Consider the following 22,227-nt stretch of genomic DNA (forward strand, 5'->3'; position numbering starts at 1 on the left):
CGGAGCTGCGGCGAGTTCTCAGTTTTCTGGTGAGTTTTATTTTAAAGGAATGAATATAAATGTATGTGTGTATATAGAAGCAGATACATTTGATCTATTATTCCTCTTAAATCCCACTTGAATGTCTGTGGGTGAATTAGCAGATGGAGGGAATGTTGTTGTGACGCACTGTGACGTTTGTTTGGCACAGTGAACATCGTCTGCACGAGCCTCGCGTTCTCAAACCGACAGTGACTTTACTGGTTGACCTGGTTTAACCCGGTTACCTTAGTTAGCCTGGTTAACCTGGTATAACCCGGTTGGTTTAGTTTGCCTGGTTAACCTGGTATAACCCGGTTAGCTTAGTTAGCCTGGTGTCACACGGTTAGCCTGGTCAGGAGATAGTACCAGGGTCTTGAGCTGGTACCAGGGACTGAAGTTATTACCAGGGTCAGGATCTAGTACCAGGGTCAGGATCTAGTACCAGGGTCAGGATCTAGTACCAGGGTCAGGAGCTGATACCAGGGTCAGGATCTAGTACCAGGGTCAGGAGCTGGTACCAGGGTCAGGATCTAGTACCAGGGTTAGGAGCTGGTACCAGGGTCAGGATCTAGTACCAGGGTTAGGAGCTGGTACCAGGGTCAGGATCTAGTACCAGGGTCACGATCTAGTACCAGGGTCAGGAGCTGGTACCAGGGTCAGGATCTAGTACCAGGGTCAGGATCTAGTACCAGGGTCAGGAGCTGGTACCAGGGTCAGGAGCTGGTACCAGGGTTAGGAGCTGGTACCAGGGTCAGGATCTAGTACCAGGGTTAGGAGCTGGTACCAGGGTCAGGATCTAGTACCAGGGTTAGGAGCTGGTACCAGGGTTAGGAGCTGGTACCAGGGTCAGGATCTAGTACCAGGGTTAGGAGCTGGTACCAGGGTTAGGATCTAGTACCAGGGTCAGGAGCTGGTACCAGGGTCAGGATCTAGTACCAGGGTCAGGAGCTGGTACCAGGGTCAGGATCTAGTACCAGGGTCAGGAGCTGGTACTAGGGTCAGGATCTAGTACCAGGGTTAGGAGCTGGTACCAGGGTTAGGGTTACGGTTTCTGATTCTTTTTGTCACTCTAGAAGTTGTTAATAATACGTGATTGTAATTAGCTTGATACTGACGTCTAAAAACATCCTGTTTACTGAACAACAACTATTCTGGTTCCTAAAGAAAGAAGGAAAACATGTGGCCACAACTGGAGTTATGTAACTGCTGTGGCTATATTTAAACTTAAAGCTCACATCGCTTTAATAGCATTTGTAAACAACAGACCAGCTGCACCATCCAAATGTTTGAAATACAAAAAAAGTGCAAATATTTAAATTAAATTAAATAATTCCAGTGTATAAACAGAAAAGTCACATTATGCTCCAATAAATAATTTAATGAATGAACATAAAATAATGGCATCCCCACTAGAATCATGTAGGAAGAGGCAAGTTACACATGGTTTCTTAAGACACAACAAAACAATAAAACTGTGGAGGTCTGGACTATGAAGTGTGATCAACAGACCCAGGATCAATTTCCTGGTTGACTTATCGAGATGTGATCCTGATCACCGTGACTACCAAGCAGGTTATCAACTCTCTAGTTCAACCCAGACCTACGTGTGCACGTTCACATGAAGGGGGCGGAGCTTGTAGCGTCTGACCACTCAGACAGTGAGAAACCCTGCAGAGCAGTTTACAGACTGAAGGAGCAGTTATTCTCTGATAACATGAAGAGTTCAAACACATCCAGCAGCTAAAAGCAACTCTGCTGCTGCAGCCAAAGCCTGAACATTCCTGACTTCACTGGTTGATGCTGACTGGTTAATGCCGATTGGTTGATGCTGACTTAGTGAGATTATATTAATTAATCAGCATTATAAAGGGACGGCACTGTGATCACTCAGTTTCACTTTATTCCAGCAGAAAGGTGTCAGGATGAACTTCCTCTCTACTCTTCTTTTAGTTTAGATTCTCCTTCCAGTTGTTTGGAGCCTGAGTTTCTCATGTTAGAATATTAATTCATCACCATGACGACAGGAGGAGTTCTCCTTCCATAAATTCATGTGTGTGCAGTTGTGTCAGGTGAGATCATTAAGCTCATTATTCCAGATCAACCCTCGTGGAGAAAAACAGACTTGGAACAAGTAAAAAAAAATAATAATAATTTAAAGCCTCAGTGATTAGAATTTATTTTATTATGTCAAAAGCTTAGCGCTGAACCCGTCTGGTTTTGCTGCCTCCCTTTGAGACACTCGTTTTGCGAACGTTGCACCCACCTGTTTAACTTTTCTCCTCGGTAAGCGTAAAATAATTCCACACGGCAGACATGACGAGCTCTGCAGGTCACATGACAAAAACACAGGTAACCATGGCGACAGCTCGTCTGTGTTACGGCATGTCGCACAAAGTGGAGTTGAGTATATAGGAGATAGTTTGGGCTTATGGATTGGATGGGTTCTAAAAGTCCGATACCCAATCCAGTGACTTTGGCCTGGACCCCAGGATCGGCCTGGATTGGACCCCATACCAGTCCAGTGGCTCGGATCAGACCATTCCTTGTTGATACCATGGGCAGGAGCTAGTATCAGGGTCAATACCAGGGTCAGGAGCTGGTATCAGGATCAATACCAGGGTCAGGAGCTGGTACCAAGGTCAGGAGCTGGTATCAGGATCAATATCAGGGTCAGGAGCTGGTATCAGGGTCAATACCAGGGTCAGGAGCTGGCACCAGGGTCAGGAGCTGGTATCAGGGTCAATACCAGGGTCAGGAGCTGGTATCAGGGTCAATACCAGGGTCAAGAGCTGGTATCAGGGTCAGGAGCTGGTATCAGGGTCAATACCAGGGTAAGTGCTGGTATCAGGGTCAGGAGCTGGTATCAGGGTCAATACCAGGGTCAGGAGCTGGTATCAGGGTCAATACCAGGGTCAGGAGCTGGTATCAGGGTCAAGAGCTGGTATCAGGGTCAATACCAGGGTCAGGAGCTGGTATCAGGGTCAATACCAGGGTCAGGAGCTGGTATCAGGGTCAATACCAGGGTCAGGAGCTGGTATCAGGGTCAATACCAGGGTCAGGAGCTGGTATCAGGGTCAATACCAGGGTCAAGAGCTGGTATCAGGGTCAATACCAGGGTAGGTGCTGGTATCAGGGTCAGGAGCTGGTATCAGGGTCAATACCAGGGTCAGGAGCTGGTACCAGGATCAGGAGCTGGTACCAGGGTCAATACCAGGGTCTGGAGCTGGTATCAGGGTCAATACCAGGGTCAAGAGCTGGTATCAGGGTCAATACCAGGGTCAGGAGCTGGTACCAGGGTCAATACCAGGGTCTGGAGCTGGTATCAGGGTCAATACCAGGGTCAAGAGCTGGTATCAGGGTCAATACCAGGGTCAGGAGCTGGTACCAGGGTCAATACCAGGGTCAGGAGCTGGTACCAGGGTCAGGAGCTGGTACCAGGGTTACTCTGACCCGTCAGCTAGTTGTCTTATCGGTTTGTGGTTCTCAGTTGTGTCTGGAAGCAGAAGCATCAAGATGTCGGACGAGGAGGACGCGGCCCCGGCCGTGAAGAGAAGTCGCGTTTTCTATGGCAGCCTGGAGGAAAAAGAGCGTGAGCGTCTGAGCGCTGAGATGGTGAGTGGCGCTGGCGCAGGAAGTGATGCGGTGAGGGCCGGAATCAAGGCTGGAAACATCAACATCTCGTCAGGTGAGCCCCGGACGGGGAGGTTGTCATGGTTACTAAGCGGTCATCGGGAGCGGGCTCCTGTGAATGCAGTTTGCTGACTTTACCCATGATGCTTTGCAGGAGAGACTATGGAGATGGAGGAGCGAGTCAGCGAGCGGCAGCAGGATGCGCTAGCTGAATTTGAGCGTCGTCGTAGAGCGCGGCAGATCACCGTCTCCACGGACGATGCCGAGGTGAAGGCCTGCCTCCGAGCACTCGGAGAGCCAATCACGTTGTTCGGAGAGGGACCAGCTGACCGCCGTGAGAGGTGGGAGCGTTTACTCTTCTTCAGTTCAAAGTTCATGTGACAGCTGGAAACAGCAGCCAGCATGGGGCCCGCTGTCCTCCAGGAGGGCCTAATCCTCGTTGTGCCGCCGCTCGGCTGCAGGGATTGATTAGTTTGGTCTGGGCGGGTTCTCATGTCACCTGGACGGCGGCTCGCCGGACTAACGAGCTGCGCGACCTGATGGAGCCGCCTGGATGCAGAGACCCGTTGTTCTGACATGTTGATTCACTTTCCTGTGTTGGTGCTCAGACTGCGCAGTATCCTGTCGGTCGTTGGTCCCGACGCCCTGAAGAAGTCCAGGAAAGACGAAGAGCGAGCCAAGAGGTCACAAGACGAGGTCAGATCACATCTAGAGTACATCTAGAGGGTGGGTTAAGGTTAGAGGTCAGATCACATAAGTACATCTAGAGGGTGGGTTAAGGTTAGAGGTCAGATCACATAAGTACATCTAGAGGGTGGGTTAAGGTTAGAGGTCACTCCATAGTCCTGTCCTGGGACAGTCAATCTAAATCCTAGGGGAGTCACATCTGTCCTGGGGGAGAAACTCCTGTCAGCGATGTACTTGGATATACTCAGTTATAATCAGAGATTTGCATCCTGAGCAGAACACACATCCTCAGAAATATGACGTTGTTGTTGTTGTTGACCAATCACAGTGCCAGCAGACATGGTACCATGAAGGCGGCCCCACCCTGAAGGAAGCTCGGCTCTGGTTGGCACGATACTCGCTGCCTCGGTGAGTCTCCAACCTGACGACACCCCTTCAAGGAAACGTTCACAGAGAACAGGCAGCGTCAAGGAGAGAACCTGAAAAACTCCTTCGAACAGACCTGGAGTGAAGAACGGAAACAATCACTTCTCGCTGTTCCTGTCTTTCTGTTGCTCCTCACTGTTCCTGTCTTTCTGTTGCTCCTCGCTGTTCCTGTCTTTCTGTTGCTCCTCACTGTTCCTGTCTTTCTGTTGCTCCTCGCTGTTCCTGTCTTTCTGTCGCTCCTCGCTGTTCCTGTCTTTCTGTTGCTCCTCGCTGTTCCTGTCTTTCTGTTGCTCCTCGCTGTTCCTGTCTTTCTGTTGCTCCTCACTGTTCCTGTCTTTCTGTTGCTCCTCACTGTTCCTGTCTTTCTGTTGCTCCTCGCTGTTCCTGTCTTTCTGTTGCTCCTCGCTGTTCCTGTCTTTCTGTTGCTCCTCGCTGTTCCTGTCTTTCTGTTGCTCCTCGCTGTTCCTGTCTTTCTGTTGCTCCTCACTGTTCCTGTCTTTCTGTTGCTCCTCACTGTTCCTGTCTTTCTGTTGCTCCTCACTGTTCCTGTCTTTCTGTTGCTCCTCACTGTTCCTGTCTTTCTGTTGCTCCTCGCTGTTCCTGTCTTTCTGTTGCTCCTCGCTGTTCCTGTCTTTCTGTTGCTCCTCACTGTTCCTGTCTTTCTGTTGCTCCTCACTGTTCCTGTCTTTCTGTTGCTCCTCGCTGTTCCTGTCTTTCTGTTGCTCCTCGCTGTTCCTGTCTTTCTGTTGCTCCTCGCTGTTCCTGTCTTTCTGTTGCTCCTCACTGTTCCTGTCTTTCTGTTGCTCCTCACTGTTCCTGTCTTTCTGTTGCTCCTCACTGTTCCTGTCTTTCTGTTGCTCCTCGCTGTTCCTGTCTTTCTGTTGCTCCTCACTGTTCCTGTCTTTCTGTTGCTCCTCACTGTTCCTGTCTTTCTGTTGCTCCTCGCTGTTCCTGTCTTTCTGTTGCTCCTCGCTGTTCCTGTCTTTCTGTTGCTCCTCGCTGTTCCTGTCTTTCTGTTGCTCCTCGCTGTTCCTGTCTTTCTGTTGCTCCTCACTGTTCCTGTCTTTCTGTTGCTCCTCACTGTTCCTGTCTTTCTGTTGCTCCTCACTGTTCCTGTCTTTCTGTTGCTCCTCGCTGTTCCTGTCTTTCTGTTGCTCCTCGCTGTTCCTGTCTTTCTGTTGCTCCTCGCTGTTCCTGTCTTTCTGTTGCTCCTCGCTGTTCCTGTCTTTCTGTTGCTCCTCGCTGTTCCTGTCTTTCTGTTGCTCCTCGCTCTTCCTGTCTTTCTGTTGCTCCTCGCTGTTCCTGTCTTTCTGTTGCTCCTCGCTGTTCCTGTCTTTCTGTTGCTCCTCGCTCTTCCTGTCTTTCTGTTGCTCCTCGCTCTTCCTGTCTTTCTGTTGCTCCTCGCTGTTCCTGTCTTTCTGTTGCTCCTCACTGTTCCTGTCTTTCTGTTGCTCCTCACTGTTCCTGTCTTTCTGTTGCTCCTCACTGTTCCTGTCTTTCTGTTGCTCCTCGCTGTTCCTGTCTTTCTGTTGCTCCTCGCTGTTCCTGTCTTTCTGTTGCTCCTCGCTGTTCCTGTCTTTCTGTTGCTCCTCGCTGTTCCTGTCTTTCTGTTGCTCCTCGCTGTTCCTGTCTTTCTGTTGCTCCTCGCTGTTCCTGTCTTTCTGTTGCTCCTCGCTGTTCCTGTCTTTCTGTTGCTCCTCGCTGTTCCTGTCTTTCTGTTGCTCCTCGCTGTTCCTGTCTTTCTGTTGCTCCTCGCTGTTCCTGTCTTTCTGTTGCTCCTCGCTGTTCCTGTCTTTCTGTTGCTCCTCGCTCTTCCTGTCTTTCTGTTGCTCCTCGCTGTTCCTGTCTTTCTGTTGCTCCTCGCTGTTCCTGTCTTTCTGTTGCTCCTCGCTGTTCCTGTCTTTCTGTTGCTCCTCGCTCTTCCTGTCTTTCTGTTGCTCCTCGCTGTTCCTGTCTTTCTGTTGCTCCTCACTGTTCCTGTCTTTCTGTTGCTCCTCACTGTTCCTGTCTTTCTGTTGCTCCTCGCTGTTCCTGTCTTTCTGTTGCTCCTCGCTGTTCCTGTCTTTCTGTTGCTCCTCGCTGTTCCTGTCTTTCTGTTGCTCCTCGCTGTTCCTGTCTTTCTGTTGCTCCTCGCTGTTCCTGTCTTTCTGTTGCTCCTCACTGTTCCTGTCTTTCTGTTGCTCCTCACTGTTCCTGTCTTTCTGTTGCTCCTCGCTGTTCCTGTCTTTCTGTTGCTCCTCACTGTTCCTGTCTTTCTGTTGCTCCTCACTGTTCCTGTCTTTCTGTTGCTCCTCGCTGTTCCTGTCTTTCTGTTGCTCCTCGCTGTTCCTGTCTTTCTGTTGCTCCTCGCTGTTCCTGTCTTTCTGTTGCTCCTCGCTGTTCCTGTCTTTCTGTTGCTCCTCGCTGTTCCTGTCTTTCTGTTGCTCCTCGCTGTTCCTGTCTTTCTGTTGCTCCTCGCTGTTCCTGTCTTTCTGTTGCTCCTCGCTCTTCCTGTCTTTCTGTTGCTCCTCGCTGTTCCTGTCTTTCTGTTGCTCCTCGCTGTTCCTGTCTTTCTGTTGCTCCTCGCTGTTCCTGTCTTTCTGTTGCTCCTCGCTGTTCCTGTCTTTCTGTTGCTCCTCACTGTTCCTGTCTTTCTGTTGCTCCTCACTGTTCCTGTCTTTCTGTTGCTCCTCGCTGTTCCTGTCTTTCTGTTGCTCCTCGCTGTTCCTGTCTTTCTGTTGCTCCTCGCTGTTCCTGTCTTTCTGTTGCTCCTCGCTGTTCCTGTCTTTCTGTTGCTCCTCGCTGTTCCTGTCTTTCTGTTGCTCCTCGCTGTTCCTGTCTTTCTGTTGCTCCTCACTGTTCCTGTCTTTCTGTCGCTCCTCGCTGTTCCTGTCTTTCTGTTGCTCCTCACTGTTCCTGTCTTTCTGTCGCTCCTCGCTGTTCCTGTCTTTCTGTCGCTCCTCGCAGTTCCTGTCTTTCTGTCGCTCCTCGCTGTTCCTGTCTTTCTGTCGCTCCTCGCTGTTCCTGTCTTTCTGTCGCTCCTCGCTGTTCCTGTCTTTCTGTCGCTCCTCGCAGTTCCTGTCTTTCTGTCGCTCCTCGCAGTTCCTGTCTTTCTGTCGCTCCTCGCTGTTCCTGTCTTTCTGTCGCTCCTCGCTGTTCCTGTCTTTCCTCTGGGATTGTTTCCAGCAGAGGGTGGCAGGCTCTCGGGGGAGTCGGGGGTGGGGCAGTCCACAACGTGTCATATCCTAACATTTCATCTTGTCTCAGCATGCTGACTGGACCGCTCTATTTGGGGTAGTTCTATGTGGTGCACCTTGGTACAAGCAGCTGTAGTTTTTCTGGGGCCCATGACGAGATGTCTACCCCCCCACCTCCAGACCTCTGTCCTCTCTCCTCCCCGCCGCGGTGCTGCAGTGGTTAGCTCTCCCGCCTCACAGCGTGAAGGTCCTGAGTTATAATCCCGCTCAGGTCCTTTCTGTGTGGAATTTGCATTTTCTCCCTGTGGGTTTCCTCTGGGGACTCTGGCTTATCAGTTTGATAAAGAAAATGTCCCCGAGGGGATTAATAAAGTCTTCTCTTCTGTCATCGGGGCCCCTCCCTGTTTATCCCTGCTCTCAGCAGCTAAATCTTCCCACATGTGGTGAGATGAGCACTTTGACCAGTCGGTTTGTTCTGTTGTTGGTCCACCAGGGCAATGTTGCGTCTGGACGCTGCACGTGCTCAACGAGAAATTAACGATGCAACCAGAGTAATCCGGCAACAAGAGCTGCACAAGAGCCTGCGGGTGAGTTGGACGTCACCGAATGACCTCACATGACTGATGACATCATTGCGCGAAGGATCTCCCTAATTGTTATTCACTTTGCAGAACTTGAACAACTTCTGCAGTCAGATTGGTGATGATCGACCAATCAGCTTCTGCCACTTCAGCCCCGATTCCAAACTGTTGGCCACTGGCTCCTGGTACCCAACCCGAGTACTGTTAGCATAGCATGAGATGCAGGGTTGGAATACAGCTGTTGGCATAGCATGTAGCATTGGAATATGGCTGTGAGCATAGCATGAAATGTACTATTGGAATACGGCTGTTAGCGGTAGATGTAGCATAGGAATACAGCTGTTTGCATCGCATGAAACCTAGCGTAGGAATACAGCTGTTAGCATCACATGAAACCTAGCGTAGGAATACAGCTGTTTGCATCACATGAAACCTAGTGTAGGAATACAGCTGTTTGCATCGCATGAAACCTAGCGTAGGAATACAGCTGTTTGCATCGCATGAAACCTAGTGTAGGAATACAGCTGTTTGCATCGCATGAAACCTAGTGTAGGAATACAGCTGTTTGCATCACATGAAACCTAGCGTAGGAATACAGCTGTAAGCATCACATGAAACCTAGCGTAGGAATACAGCTGTTTGCATCGCATGAAACCTAGCGTAGGAATACAGCTGTTAGCATCACATGAAACCTAGCGTAGGAATACAGCTGTTTGCATCGCATGAAACCTAGTGTAGGAATACAGCTGTTTGCATCACATGAAACCTAGCGTAGGAATACAGCTGTAAGCATCACATGAAACCTAGTGTAGGAATACAGCTGTTAGCATCACATGAAACCTAGCGTAGGAATACAGCTGTTAGCATCACATGAAACCTAGCGTAGGAATACAGCTGTTAGCATCACATGAAACCTAGCGTAGGAATACAGCTGTTAGCATCACATGAAACCTAGCGTAGGAATACAGCTGTTAGCATCACATGTAACCTAGCGTTGGAATACAGCTGTTGATGTAGCATTGGAATACCAGGATAGAAATCACTTCAGTCTTAGCCTGAGAGAAAAGGTGTGTTAGCTCTCTCTTAGCTTGTTGGAGTGTTGTGATAATGCTAACGCCAACAGGAGCAGTCTGCTGTGATGAAGCTAATGCTAATGTGCTAACTCCCACAGGAGCGGTCTATGTAAGCTGTGGTCGGTTCCGGACTGTAACCTCATTCGTACCCTCAGAGGTGGGCGGAGCTTCATGTACTGCCACATTGTTTACTTGTTTAAGATGGACGTGGTTATGTCCAGGTTGGATTATCACCTAATTAACGTGTGTTTGTTTTCAATGTCTTCACTGGTATTTAATTCACACTTGTGTACATTTAAACTCCACGTGTTAAATCCATGTGCTTGTTTAGACGAGTTTACATGGAGTTACTCTAAATATTAATGCCTTTACACGTGTTGTTGTATACGTTTTTAACGTGTTGAATCCATGTTTATCATCTACATGTTTAAATATGTTCAATCAACTCAAGTAAAAACTTGTTCAAGCGCCATGTGTTTGTGTAACAACACACATATTCAGTCTCTACTTGTTTAATCAACACATCTCTGTAATTATCTGCACATTCAATCGTCACATTTTGAACTGAAAGCTGTCAAGTGCAAACACTGTTTATCTTTGAGCTTGACCCACTCATACTTACACTGTATTGTCAACACACGCATACATGTTTAATCTCCGCGTGTTTACATGTATACAGGTGTTTCACAGACAGATGTAACCTCCCTCTTAGTTGTGTCACTGTGTTTCTATTGGCTGAAGGACACAACACCAATGTTGGAGCCGTGGTGTTCCGCCCTCAGGCCGGAGTTTCTCTCCACCAATCAGATGTGAGCCTGGCCTCATGTGCAGCTGATGGCTCAGTGAAGCTCTGGAGTCTGGACAGGTAGACTGTTTATACACCTTTCAAAGTTCAACGTCATTTTATAAACACACATAATAATAACCATTAAGATGGCTGAATATACAGTGGTGTGAAAAAGTGGTTGCTCCGTCCTCATTTCTTACTTTTTTTGTATGTTTTCCACACTTAAATGCTTCAGATCATCAAACAAAACTAAACGTTAAAGATAACACAAGTAAACACAAAATGCAGTTTTTAAATGAAGATGAAATTTATTTATGAGGAAAAAAAGACATTCAAAGGTATGTGGCCCAGTGTGAAAAGGTGTTGTTACGGTATGACTCTGCGTTGTTACGGTATGACTCGGCGTTGTTAAGGTATGACTCGACGTTGTTACGGTATGACTCGGCGTTGTTACGGTATGACTCGGCGTTGTTGCGGTATGACTCGGCGTTGTTGCGGTATGACTCGGCGTTGTTACGGTATGACTCGCCGTTGTTATGGTATGACTCGCCGTTGTTATGGTATGACTCAGTGTTGTTACCAAGTGTTGTTACGGTATGACTCGGTGTCGTTACCGAGTGTTGTTACGGTATGACTCTGTGTTTTTACCGAGTGTTGTTGCGGTATGACTCGGCGTTGTTGCGGTATGACTCGGTGTTGTTAGGGTATGACTCTGCGTTGTTACGGTATGACTCGGCATTGTTGCGGTATGACTCGGCGTTGTTATGGTATGACTCTGTGTCATTACCGAGTGTTGTTACGGTATGACTCGGTGTTGTTACCGAGTGTTGTTGCGGTATGACTCGGCGTTGTTGCGGTATGACTCAGTGTTACGGTATGACTCGGTGTTGTTACCGAGTGTTGTTGCGGTATGACTCTGCGTTGTTACGGTATGACTCTGCGTTGTTACGGTATGACTCGGTGTTGTTATGGTATGACTCGGTGTTGGTACCGAGTGTTGTTACGGTATGACTCTGTGTTTTTACCGAGTGTTGTTGCGGTATGACTCGGCGTTGTTGCGGTATGACTCGGTGTTGTTAGGGTATGACTCTGCGTTGTTACGGTATGACTCGGCATTGTTGCGGTATGACTCGGCGTTGTTATGGTATGACTCGGTGTCATTACCGAGTGTTGTTACGGTATGACTCGGTGTTGTTACCGAGTGTTGTTGCGGTATGACTCGGCGTTGTTGCGGTATGACTCAGTGTTACGGTATGACTCGGTGTTGTTACCGAGTGTTGTTGCGGTATGACTCTGCGTTGTTACGGTATGACTCGCCGTTGTTATGGTATGACTCGCCGTTGTTATGGTATGACTCAGTGTTGTTACCAAGTGTTGTTACGGTATGACTCGGTGTCGTTACCGAGTGTTGTTGCGGTATGACTCTGCGTTATTACGGTATGACTCGGCGTTGTTAAGGTATGACTCGGCGTTGTTACGGTATGACTCGGCGTTGTTGCGGTATGACTCTGCGTTGTTACGGTATGACTCGACGTTGTTACGGTATGACTCTGCGTTGTTACGGTATGACTCTGCGTTGTTACGGTATGACTCGACGTTGTTACGGTATGACTCTGCGTTGTTACGGTATGACTCGACGTTGTTACGGTATGACTCGGCGTTGTTACGGTATGACTCGGCAGACAGCCGTTCTCTGAGGAGATGGTGTGGCTCTGCTTGGCAGGTTGGTTTGAAGTCAGCAGCACTGGACGATTTGAGCATGATGGCCTCTTTCTGGTCATTGGATCTGGTCGGGACTCTGACGAGTCGTACCAGACCTTCACGAGTCTTGCTGGTGTGTTTGGGATCGTTCTCCTGAGCAAAGGTTTACTGATGACTTGTGTTCTGTCCATTTCGTTGCTCGTCTTTTGTTTTGGAAACGGAATGAAGCCCAACATTTGGTTTTCCAGATGAAGGTGCTGATAATCATTTCCTCCTTAGTAGATTTGACCTCTCACCTCACTTCCTGTTTGAAAAGGAGAACCAGCATTGCACAGATATCTAACCCCCTCCCCCGACCAGGTGGACTCAGTCACTTCCTGCCAATTGGTATGGATATTGGGGGCTGGAATATGTATCGTGTGTTTGTTGTTGTTTTTTATATCGGTCTGTACATGTGTGTATGTTTTGCAAAGATCTGGTGAGGATAGAGTTGTTAAGCTGAGAATAGTTCTGTGGGAACATCCTGGAGATGCTTCAGAAAGGAGGAGGTTGAGTTGTGTGTCGGTACAGCGATGGAAATCACAATCGTGTTTATTGTCATGGTTAAAAACAACAATAAGTGCTTGTGCTTGTTTTCTGGGTGTATTGCGGGGGGTCACGAATACAGAAGCGAGAGAGACAGGTCTGAAGTAAAGGGTTAGGGTTAGGGGTTGAATCTGACTCATGATGTCCCTGTGTTGCCATAGTGACGAGCCAGTGGCGGACATCGAGGGACACGGTGAGCGAGTGTCTCGAGTGTCCTGGCATCCTTCTGGAAGGTTCCTGGGAACCACCTGGTAATTACTCTCACTGGGTGTACTGTGTTGGGAAATGTGTCAGCTTGTACGGTACTGTGTCTCTTAATTGTATTTGTAATCTGATTTCTAACACTGGACTATGTGTACTAAGAACATTTACTTATACTGCAGTTACGACAACTCCTGGCGTCTGTGGGATTTGGAGGTTCAGGAAGAAATCCTGCATCAGGAAGGCCACAGTAAAGGAGTCCATGACCTCGGCTTCCACCCCGACGGCTCCCTGGTGGCTACTGGGTAAGTACTGACTGCTCCTTGTACTACTGGGTAAGTACTGACTGCTCCTTGTACTACTGGGTAAGTACTGACCACTCCTTGTACTACTGACTGCTCCTTGTACTACTGGGTAAGTACTGACCACTCCTTGTACTACTGACTGCTCCTTGTACTACTGGGTAAGTACTGACCACTCCTTGTACTACTGACTGCTCCTTGTACTACTGGGTAAGTACTGACCACTCCTTGTACTACTGACTGCTCCTTGTACTACTGGGTAAGTACTGACCACTCCTTGTACTACTGACTGCTCCTTGTACTACTGGGTAAGTACTGACCACTCCTTGTACTACTGACTGCTCCTTGTACTACTGGGTAAGTACTGACCACTCCTTGTACTACTGACTGCTCCTTGTACTACTGGGTAAGTACTGACCACTCCTTGTACTACTGACTGCTCCTTGTACTACTGGGTAAGTACTGACCACTCCTTGTACTACTGACTGCTCCTTGTACTACTGGGTAAGTACTGACCACTCCTTGTACTACTGACTGCTCCTTGTACTACTGGGTAAGTACTGACCACTCCTTGTACTACTGACTGCTCCTTGTACTACTGGGTAAGTACTGACCACTCCTTGTACTACTGACTGCTCCTTGTACTACTGGGTAAGTACTGACCACTCCTTGTACTACTGGGTAAGTACTGACTGCTCCTTGTTCTACTGACTGCTCCTTGTACTACTGGGTAAGTACTGACTGCTCCTTGTTCTACTGACTGCTCCTTGTACTACTGGGTAAGTACTGACCACTCCTTGTACTACTGACTGCTCCTTGTACTACTGGGTAAGTACTGACCACTCCTTGTACTACTGACTGCTCCTTGTACTACTGGGTAAGTACTGACTGCTCCTTGTTCTACTGACTGCTCCTTGTTCTACTGACTGCTCCTTGTACTACTGGGTAAGGACTGACTGCTCCTTGTACTACTGGGTAAGGACTGACTGCTCCTTGTACTACTGACTGCTCCTTGTACTATTGGGTAAGGACTGACTGCTCCTTGTACTACTGGGTAAGGACTGACTGCTCCTTGTACTACTGACTGCTCCTTGTACTATTGGGTAAGTACTGACATGTAACGTGTGTGTGTGTGTGTGTGTGTGTGTGTGTGTGTGTGTGTGTGTGTGTGTGTGTGTGTGTGTGTGTGTGTGTGTGTGTGTGTGTGTGTGTGTGTGTGTGTTCTCCAATCAGAGGGCTGGATTCGTTCGGCCGAGTGTGGGACCTTCGGACTGGACGCTGTGTGGTGTTTCTAGAAGGTCACCTGAAGGAGATCTACAGTCTTCACTTCTCCCCCAACGGGTCAGCCAATCAGAGAGCAATGGGCCTCGCTCGGCCAATCGGAGAGCAATGGGCCTCGCTCGGCCAATCGGAGAGCAGTAGGCCTCGCTCGGCCAATCGGAGAGCAGTAGGCCTCGCTCGGCCAATCGGAGAGCAGTAGGCCTCGCTCGGCCAATCGGAGAGCAGTAGGCCTCGCTCGGCCAATCAGAGAGCAGTAGGCCTCGCTCGGCCAATCAGAGAGCAGTAGGCCTCGCTCGGCCAATCAGAGAGCAGTAGGCCTCGCTCGGCCAATCAGAGAGCAGTAGGCCTCGCTCGGCCAATCAGAGAGCAGTAGGCCTCGCTCGGCCAATCAGAGAGCAGTAGGCCTCGCTCGGCCAATCAGAGAGCAGTAGGCCTCGCTCGGCCAATCAGAGAGCAGTAGGCCTCGCTCGGCCAATCAGAGAGCAGTAGGCCTCGCTCGGCCAATCAGAGAGCAGTAGGCCTCCCTCGGCCAATCAGAGAGCAGTAGGTCTCCCTCAGCCAATCAGAGGAAACCTGACTGTAGAAGTTTTCCTCTTAGCTTTTATTTTACAGTAGTTTTGAGATGTTTTGCAGGATTTGTACTGCATGTTATGTCATCTACTCTATTTCAATCAATTTATTGTTTTACTGTTTTTCAGTATAAACACTGTCTTTTGTGTTTGTTGGAACAATATTTTCTCATGAGGTGTATTTGTGGGTTATTTTTTGTCTTTCAGGTATCACCTGGCAACAGGAAGTGGCGATAATACCTGTAAGGTGTGGGAGCTGAGAAACAGGAAGTGCCTGTACACCGTCCCTGCACATCAGAACCTGCTGTCGTCCGTCCGCTTCCAGCGTAAGAAACCCTGTAGGAAGTGGAAAGCTGAGGTGGTGTTGGAAAATTCACATACGTTCAGAGTTAAAACCTCCAGTCCACCAAAACTAATATGGAAACATAGAGTAGTAAGAAAAAGATCACCTCAATCAAACTACAATAACTGAACGTGTCACTGGAAAGATGGAGTGATGAGGAAAGATGGAGTGATGAGGAAAGATGGCGTGATGAGGAAAGATGGAGTGATGAGGAAAGATGGCGTGATGAGGAAAGATGGCGTGATGAGGAAAGATGGCGTCATGAGGAAAGATGGCGTCATGAGGAAAGATGGAGTGATGAGGAAAGATGGCGTGATGAGGAAAGATGGCGTCATGAGGAAAGATGGCGTGATGAGGAAAGATGGCGTCATGAGGAAAGATGGAGTGATGAGGAAAGATGGCGTCATGAGGAAAGATGGCGTGATGAGGAAAGATGGCGTGATGAGGAAAGATGGATTAAAGAGGAAAGATGGCGTGATGAGGAAAGATGGCGTGATGAGGAAAGATGGCGTGATGAGGAAAGATGGCGTGATGAGGAAAGATGGCGTGATGAGGAAAGATGGCGTGATGAGGAAAGATGGATTAGTGAGGAAAGATGGAGTGATGAGGAAAGATGACGTGATGAGGAAAGATGGCGTGATGAGGAAACGGGAGAAGTAATGGCGGTTCTGTCCTCGCCAGCCACTGACGGTCACTTCCTGTTGACTGGGGCATACGACAACACGGCCAAGGTGTGGAGCCACCCGGGCTGGACGCCGCTCAAGACGCTGGCCGGACACGAGGGGAAGGTCAGAGCACCGCCACGTGATTGGCCGCTGCCCAGGTTGTTCCTGATTGGTGGCCTGACGTGTCTGTCTGGTTCCAGGTGATGGGCGTCGACGTGTCCCCGGACGGGAAGCTGATCGCCACCTGCTCCTACGACCGCACCTTCAAACTGTGGCTGTCGGAGTGACGACCTCGTCTCTTCAAACTTTTTATCACTTTGTTTTTCAATAAAACTTCTCTCAAAGGTTTTGTTTCCAATTTTTACAACAGCTACATTTTAAGTTTGGGTATGGTTCTGCAGGGTTCTCCTCTGGGTCTGCAGGGTTCTCTGGGTCTGGTTCTGCAGGGTTCTCCTCTGGGTCTGGTTCTACACCATTATTCTTCTCTGGGTCTGCAGGGTTCTCTGGATCTGGTTCTGCAAGGTTCTCTTCTGGGTCTGGTTCTCCACTTTTCTCCTCTGGGTCTGGTTCTGCACCATTATTCTCCTCTGGGTCTGCAGGGTTCTCTGGGTCTGGTTCTGCAAGGTTCTCTTCTGGGTCTGGTTCTCCACTGTTCTCCTCTGGGTCTGGTTCTGCACCATTATTCTCCTCCGGGTCTGGTTCTGCAGGGTTCTCCTCTGGGTCTGGTTCTACACCATTCTCCTATGGTTCTGCAGGGTTCTCCTCTGGGTCTGGTCCTACACCATTCTCCTCTGGTTCTGCAAGGTTCTCCTCTGGGTCTGGTCCTACACCGTTCTCCTCTGGTTCTTCAAGGTTCTCCTCTGGGTCTGGTCCTACACCGTTCTCCTCTGGTTCTGCAAGGTTCTCCTCTGGGTCTGGTCCTACACTGTTCTCCTCTGGGTCTGGTTCTGCAAGATTCTCTTCTGGGTCTGGTTCTACACCGTTCTCCTCTGGGTCTGGTTCTACAGGGTTCTCCTCTGGGTCTGGTTCTACACCATTCTCCTCTGGGTCTGGTTCTGCAAGGTTCTCTTCTGTGTCTGGTTCTGCACCATAATTCTCCTCCGGGTCTGGTTCTGCAGGGTTTCTCCTCCTCTGGGTCTGGTTCTACAGGGTTCTCTGGGTCTGGTTCTCCACTGTTCTCCTCTGGGTCTGGTTCTGCAGGTTAGGGTACCATGGTTGGCGTCATGCCAGGTTATACGCCACTCTGTTTATGAAAACCACACAGTATTTCATGAGTCAAACACGCTCCATGTTGGTTCCTCACAAGTTGAAATGTTCTGGTGTGAGCCTCAGTGACAGAATTTGATGGTACTGAAAGAACCGTACCGATGGATATGATCTTTCTCCGGTACAGTACCTGGTACATTGGCACGGTTCCACATGGAGGCGCTACAATGCAGCCGTCTGCTGATTGGTCGTGACGATAGTCATTCTGGACAAGCGGCAATATTTCAATATCTTAACGCCATGTGAACTCTGTTGTTCACACATGCTGCTCTGTGCTCACTGGTTGTTTTCTTACCTGGTTGATTGAAACGTTGGCGCGCTACACTGCCCCCTGGTGTCTCCACACGGTGCAGACGCTCCTCAGTGACAGGTGAGGAGAACGTTCTACAACAGCGGTACTCAATAGGCGGCCTCCGGGCCGCATCCGGCCCGCCGGCCACCTATTTGTGGCCCCCGAACTGTTATTCCTTCAGTACGTGTTTTGGTTGGGTCAACACGTGTATATCGGGACTTGTCTCCATGCCAACGATACATACACAGCCTTCTACTGGGTGGCGCTGCGAGCGCATTTTTAAGTTTCACTTTCGTTTTTGAAGGCGTCCTCATATTGCCACTTTGCCAGAGAAGGAGCCTAGATTGCGCACAGAGGAAAAAACAAAAAAAAGATTGCATGAAAATGGCGTGTTCCAAGTTCTCTGCCAAAAGAAAGGTGGACAGTGAAAATCGCCAATTCAAAGAAGAATGGACGGAAAAATTTGCATTCATTCTCCCTCCAACCAGCACAAGACCCATGTGCTTAATATGCCAGGAGACTATCGCTGTGATGAAGATTTCCAATTTGAAACGGCATTATGAGGCAAAGCACACACATTTTGAAGAAACATATCCTCAAAATTCAGAGGTAAGAACAACAAAAATAAATGCGCTAAAATCATCATATCAAGCTGCAAGCAGGATTCTTGTCACATCTATGACACAACAACAAAAAGCAACAGAAGCCTCACTTAGAGTGGCTTGGATTTTGGGCAAACACAAGAAGCCATTCTCAGATGCAGAAATATTAAGAGAATGCATGACTGAAGTGATGGACACAATGTTTGAAGGCAAACAAAAAGAAGAAATTAAAGCTAAAATTAAGCAAGTCCCCCTCTCAGATTCCACAGCAAGCAGACGTACTGAAGTACTGGCAGGTGATCTAGTTAAGCAGCTGTGTGATGGAATAAAAAATGCAGAGTGCATTTCCCTAGCTGTGGATGAATCCACTGATACCACTGATAATGCACAGTTGATGGTCTTCGTGAGATATTATGATGAGTCAAGAAGGGAGTTTGTTGAAGATGTGTTGGGCATGGTAAACCTCTGTGGACAGACAAGAGGTGAAGACATTTACAAGGCAATACTGCAAATGCTGAATGAAAAAGAAATTGATGTGAAGAAAGTTGTGTCAGTTGCTACTGATGGAGCTCCATCTATGATGGGCAGAGAGAAAGGACTGGTTCAGCGGCTGAAAGTTCTCCACCCTCACCTGATATCTTATCACTGCATAATTCACCAGTCCGTCCTTTGTGCAAGTCTTGGGGAAATCTACTCTGAAATCATGGTGACAATGATGAAACTCATAAACTTCTTGAGAGCATCATCTGCACTGCAGCATCGTTTGCTGCGCTCGTTCCTGACAGAGGTCAATGCTGCCTTTGATGATTTGCTCCTGCACAACAACGTCAGATGGCTGAGCAAAGGCAAGGTCCTGGAGCGTTTTTGGGCCATCAGGAATGAACTACAAGTGTTTATGGCAGAGCAAAAGAGTGCTAAAGCAAAACTGTTCACAGACTTCCTGCAAAATCCAGAAAAGATGGAAGCTGTGGCATTTTTGACTGACATAACATCTCACCTGAAGAACCTAAATCTGAAGCTCCAAGGGAAGAACAACACAGTGTGTGACCTGATCTCAGCAGTGCGGGCTTTCCAAAGGAAACTGGAAGTCTTCAAGAGTGACCTACAGGTAGGCTGTTTAACATTTTCTACCACACACATTATCTGGGTTTTACTTCTTTTCTTTTTTTTAAACTTCATGCCCTTTTTTTAATTGATTGTACCTTTTTCATTTTTACCTATAGGAGGAATTGCTTCATTTCCCCAAACTGTTGGAACAGACCAAAGACAAAGCAGCTCATCAGCAACATGTTCAATTTGTGGAGAAGCTGATTGAAAACTTCAAGACACGCTTTGATGACTTCATATTGGGAAAACAAGTCCTTCTTTGCATTGACAATCCATTTTTGGTCAGAAATCTGAGAGAGTTCACTTCAGAAGCACAACAAATCTTTCCATGGGCCACAGCTGCTTCACTGCAAAGTGAGCTAATTGACCTGCAGGAAAACATTGCACTGAAAGAGACTCAGTGTGACGTTATCACCTTCTGGACGAAGATGGTAACTGCAGCTAGTTTCCCTCTGCTGCAGAAGATGGCACTTCACATTCTGACGATGTTCGCATCAACCTACTGCTGCGAATCTGCGTTCTCAACAATGAATGTGGTGAAGAACCAGTACCGCAGTGCACTTACCAATGAACACTTGCAACAGTGTGTCCGCCTGGCCATCACACCATTTGAGCCAAAGTTCCAAAAACTGGCAAAAGACACAAGATGCCATTTCTCCCATTAAGCAGTGTTTCATACTGACAGGAAGGATGTAAAATAGTTTTTCGTTACACTTTGACTCCTTTTTTTTGGTCCCATGACAGGTGTCATTTCTTGTTTTATTCAAATATTTATTTTAATTTAGTCAAAATGGAAATTATATTTTATTTAACTGCAGTTGTTATTGTTTTGAATAAAAAGGACATCTTTTGAATATTTCAGTACAGTACCGACCTCAATAAATGGACCTTTGAGTCACTGAAAAATATCTTTGTGGCCCTTGAAGATTTGTATTTGAGTACCCCTGTTCTACAAGATGTGTCCCAGAGAGCTTCACAGGTACCTTCCAATGAGCAAGGGCTTGGAGGACACTTCTTAAAAAAAATCAAATCAAAATATAAAAAGCAGTGCTGTCAAAAATAACGCGTTCATCTAATTAATTAATTTATGTTTTCATTATTTTGCTGATTTTGGAGAGAAACGTTTCATGCAAAGCTAAAGGCACGTTATAAAAATAGTTTTTTTTAATTTAAATATAGTCTCTGCGTTGAGTCAACATTAATTCTGTGGTTTTCTCTGAATAAATATTCATGACAAGCTTCAGTATTCAGGAGAAAATCAATGTGATTAATCGCAATTAATGACAGAAAATTTTGAAATGAGTAAATTTCTTTAATGGATTGACAGGACTAAGAAAAACTGATGTAAGAATGTCCGGCCCTGATGATACGAGAGAGAAACACCATCCTCAGGGGGGCCGTCCACACTGAGAGGTGCCACAGCCTACAACTACGGGAGGCCCCGCCACAAGGACCCCCACCCACTCAGTCAGCAGCCCCCACCACGGTCCACGAACCACAGTCCTGAGCTCCACCTCCGTGGACACACCGGTCCCCAGGACAACCCCCCCCCCACAGGCAGACCAGACTCAAGACCCCATGCGGAGACACCGGGTTGAAATAAATAGGAGCTTATAAAATGAATCAATTAAATGAAAATTAAAGGTAAATAAAATAATCAACCAATAAAAATAAATAAATAGGAGCTTATAAAATGAATTCATAAATGAAATAAAGGATTAAGGTAAAACATTGATGACATTAGAAAAAGAAATAAGTCAAGTAATGACTTATATAGTAGTAAATAGTCAAGTAATTAGGGTTTTGAGCCTGCTTTTAAAAATACCAACAGTCTCTGCGGCCCTGAGGCAGAACCAGGCCTCACCATAGGTCCTGGTTCTGACCCGAGGAACCCGTAACAGGCCGGAGGGTGAGGGTTGCCAGAGGCCCTCAGGGGCCGCGAGGGCTGATATCATAAAGCAGGTCCGTACTGATGCAAAACTTGATTTTATTTTGTGTTGGTGCATTCCTTTACTGTGAAGGTCCCGGCAGGAAGTGGGTGTTTTTTTCCCGGTGGTTTTTAAACATGGCGGACATCTCTTGTTATTTCGCGGCACTCTGAAGCCTTTTGGCGCTCCGTGACGCGTCACGAGCGGTTCGCGGATGCCTCGTGTGAAGCGGACGTTGCTTTTAACGCTGCTGACTGCATGCAGCTGCGCAGTGCTGCTCCTCCAGCTGCGAAACTTGCGCAAACACGTTAATAAGGTGAGGCGCATGCGCACATTCTACCGAGAGGCTGGCTGTCACACGCTGTTTCAATGGAGATGTGCAGCCTTTGTGTTTGTTACAGCAAGTCGCCATTGTTGTTGTTTCGTTTAACCTGCGACTGTAAACAGACTAGAGACTAGAGACCTGTGACGAGATACTAGAGACCTGAGACGAGATACTAGAGACCAGAGACCTGAGACTAGAGACCTGAGATGAGATACTAGAGACCAGAGACCCGAGACTAGAGACCTGAGACAAGATACCAGAGACCTGAGACTAGAGACCTGAGATGAGATACTAGAGACCAGAGACCTGAGATTAGAGACCTCAGACGAGATACTAGAGACCTGAGACGAGATACTAGAGACCTGAGACTAGAGACCTGAGACAAGATACTAGAGACCAGAGACTGGAGACCTGAGACGAGATACTAGAGACCTGAGACTAGAGACCTGAGACGAGATACTAGAGACCTGAGACGAGATACTAGAGACCTGAGACGAGATACTAGAGACCAGAGACCTGAGATTAGAGACCTGAGACTGGAGCCCTAAGACGAGATACTAGAGACCTGAGACGAGATACTAGAGACCAGAGACCTGAGACGAGATACTAGAGACCTGAGACTAGAGACCTGAGATGAGATACTAGAGACCAGAGACTGGAGACCTGAGACGAGATACTA

At 47.9% G+C, this 22,227-nt stretch overlaps 1 protein-coding gene across 2 annotated transcripts in view; it reads left to right on the top strand.

Moving 5' to 3' along the window:
- prpf4 (pre-mRNA splicing tri-snRNP complex factor PRPF4) overlaps window positions 1-22,227 on the top strand; it is a 27,239-nt gene continuing 5,012 nt past the window's right edge. The window contains exons 1-15 of one of the 2 annotated variants that reach the window (XM_080510502.1): window positions 1-29; window positions 3,509-3,706; window positions 3,806-3,992; window positions 4,260-4,347; window positions 4,667-4,746; window positions 8,434-8,527; window positions 8,612-8,706; window positions 9,693-9,751; window positions 10,336-10,459; window positions 12,829-12,918; window positions 13,051-13,173; window positions 14,404-14,511; window positions 15,228-15,346; window positions 16,045-16,151; window positions 16,229-16,373. In XM_080510502.1, coding sequence (XP_080366628.1) covers window positions 3,535-3,706; window positions 3,806-3,992; window positions 4,260-4,347; window positions 4,667-4,746; window positions 8,434-8,527; window positions 8,612-8,706; window positions 9,693-9,751; window positions 10,336-10,459; window positions 12,829-12,918; window positions 13,051-13,173; window positions 14,404-14,511; window positions 15,228-15,346; window positions 16,045-16,151; window positions 16,229-16,315 — 1,533 coding nt within the window. In that variant the 5' untranslated portion in view covers window positions 1-29; window positions 3,509-3,534 and the 3' untranslated portion in view covers window positions 16,316-16,373. Of the gene's footprint in view, window positions 30-3,508; window positions 3,707-3,805; window positions 3,993-4,259; window positions 4,348-4,666; window positions 4,747-8,433; window positions 8,528-8,611; window positions 8,707-9,692; window positions 9,752-10,335; window positions 10,460-12,828; window positions 12,919-13,050; window positions 13,174-14,403; window positions 14,512-15,227; window positions 15,347-16,044; window positions 16,152-16,228; window positions 16,374-21,358; window positions 21,540-22,227 lie in introns of those variants that run through there. The other variant, XM_080510503.1, reaches the window with a different exon arrangement.

The sequence above is a fragment of the Blennius ocellaris genome, assembly GCF_963422515.1.
Source record: "Blennius ocellaris genome assembly, chromosome: 15".
In the NCBI taxonomy this organism is placed as follows: domain Eukaryota; kingdom Metazoa; phylum Chordata; class Actinopteri; order Blenniiformes; family Blenniidae; genus Blennius; species Blennius ocellaris.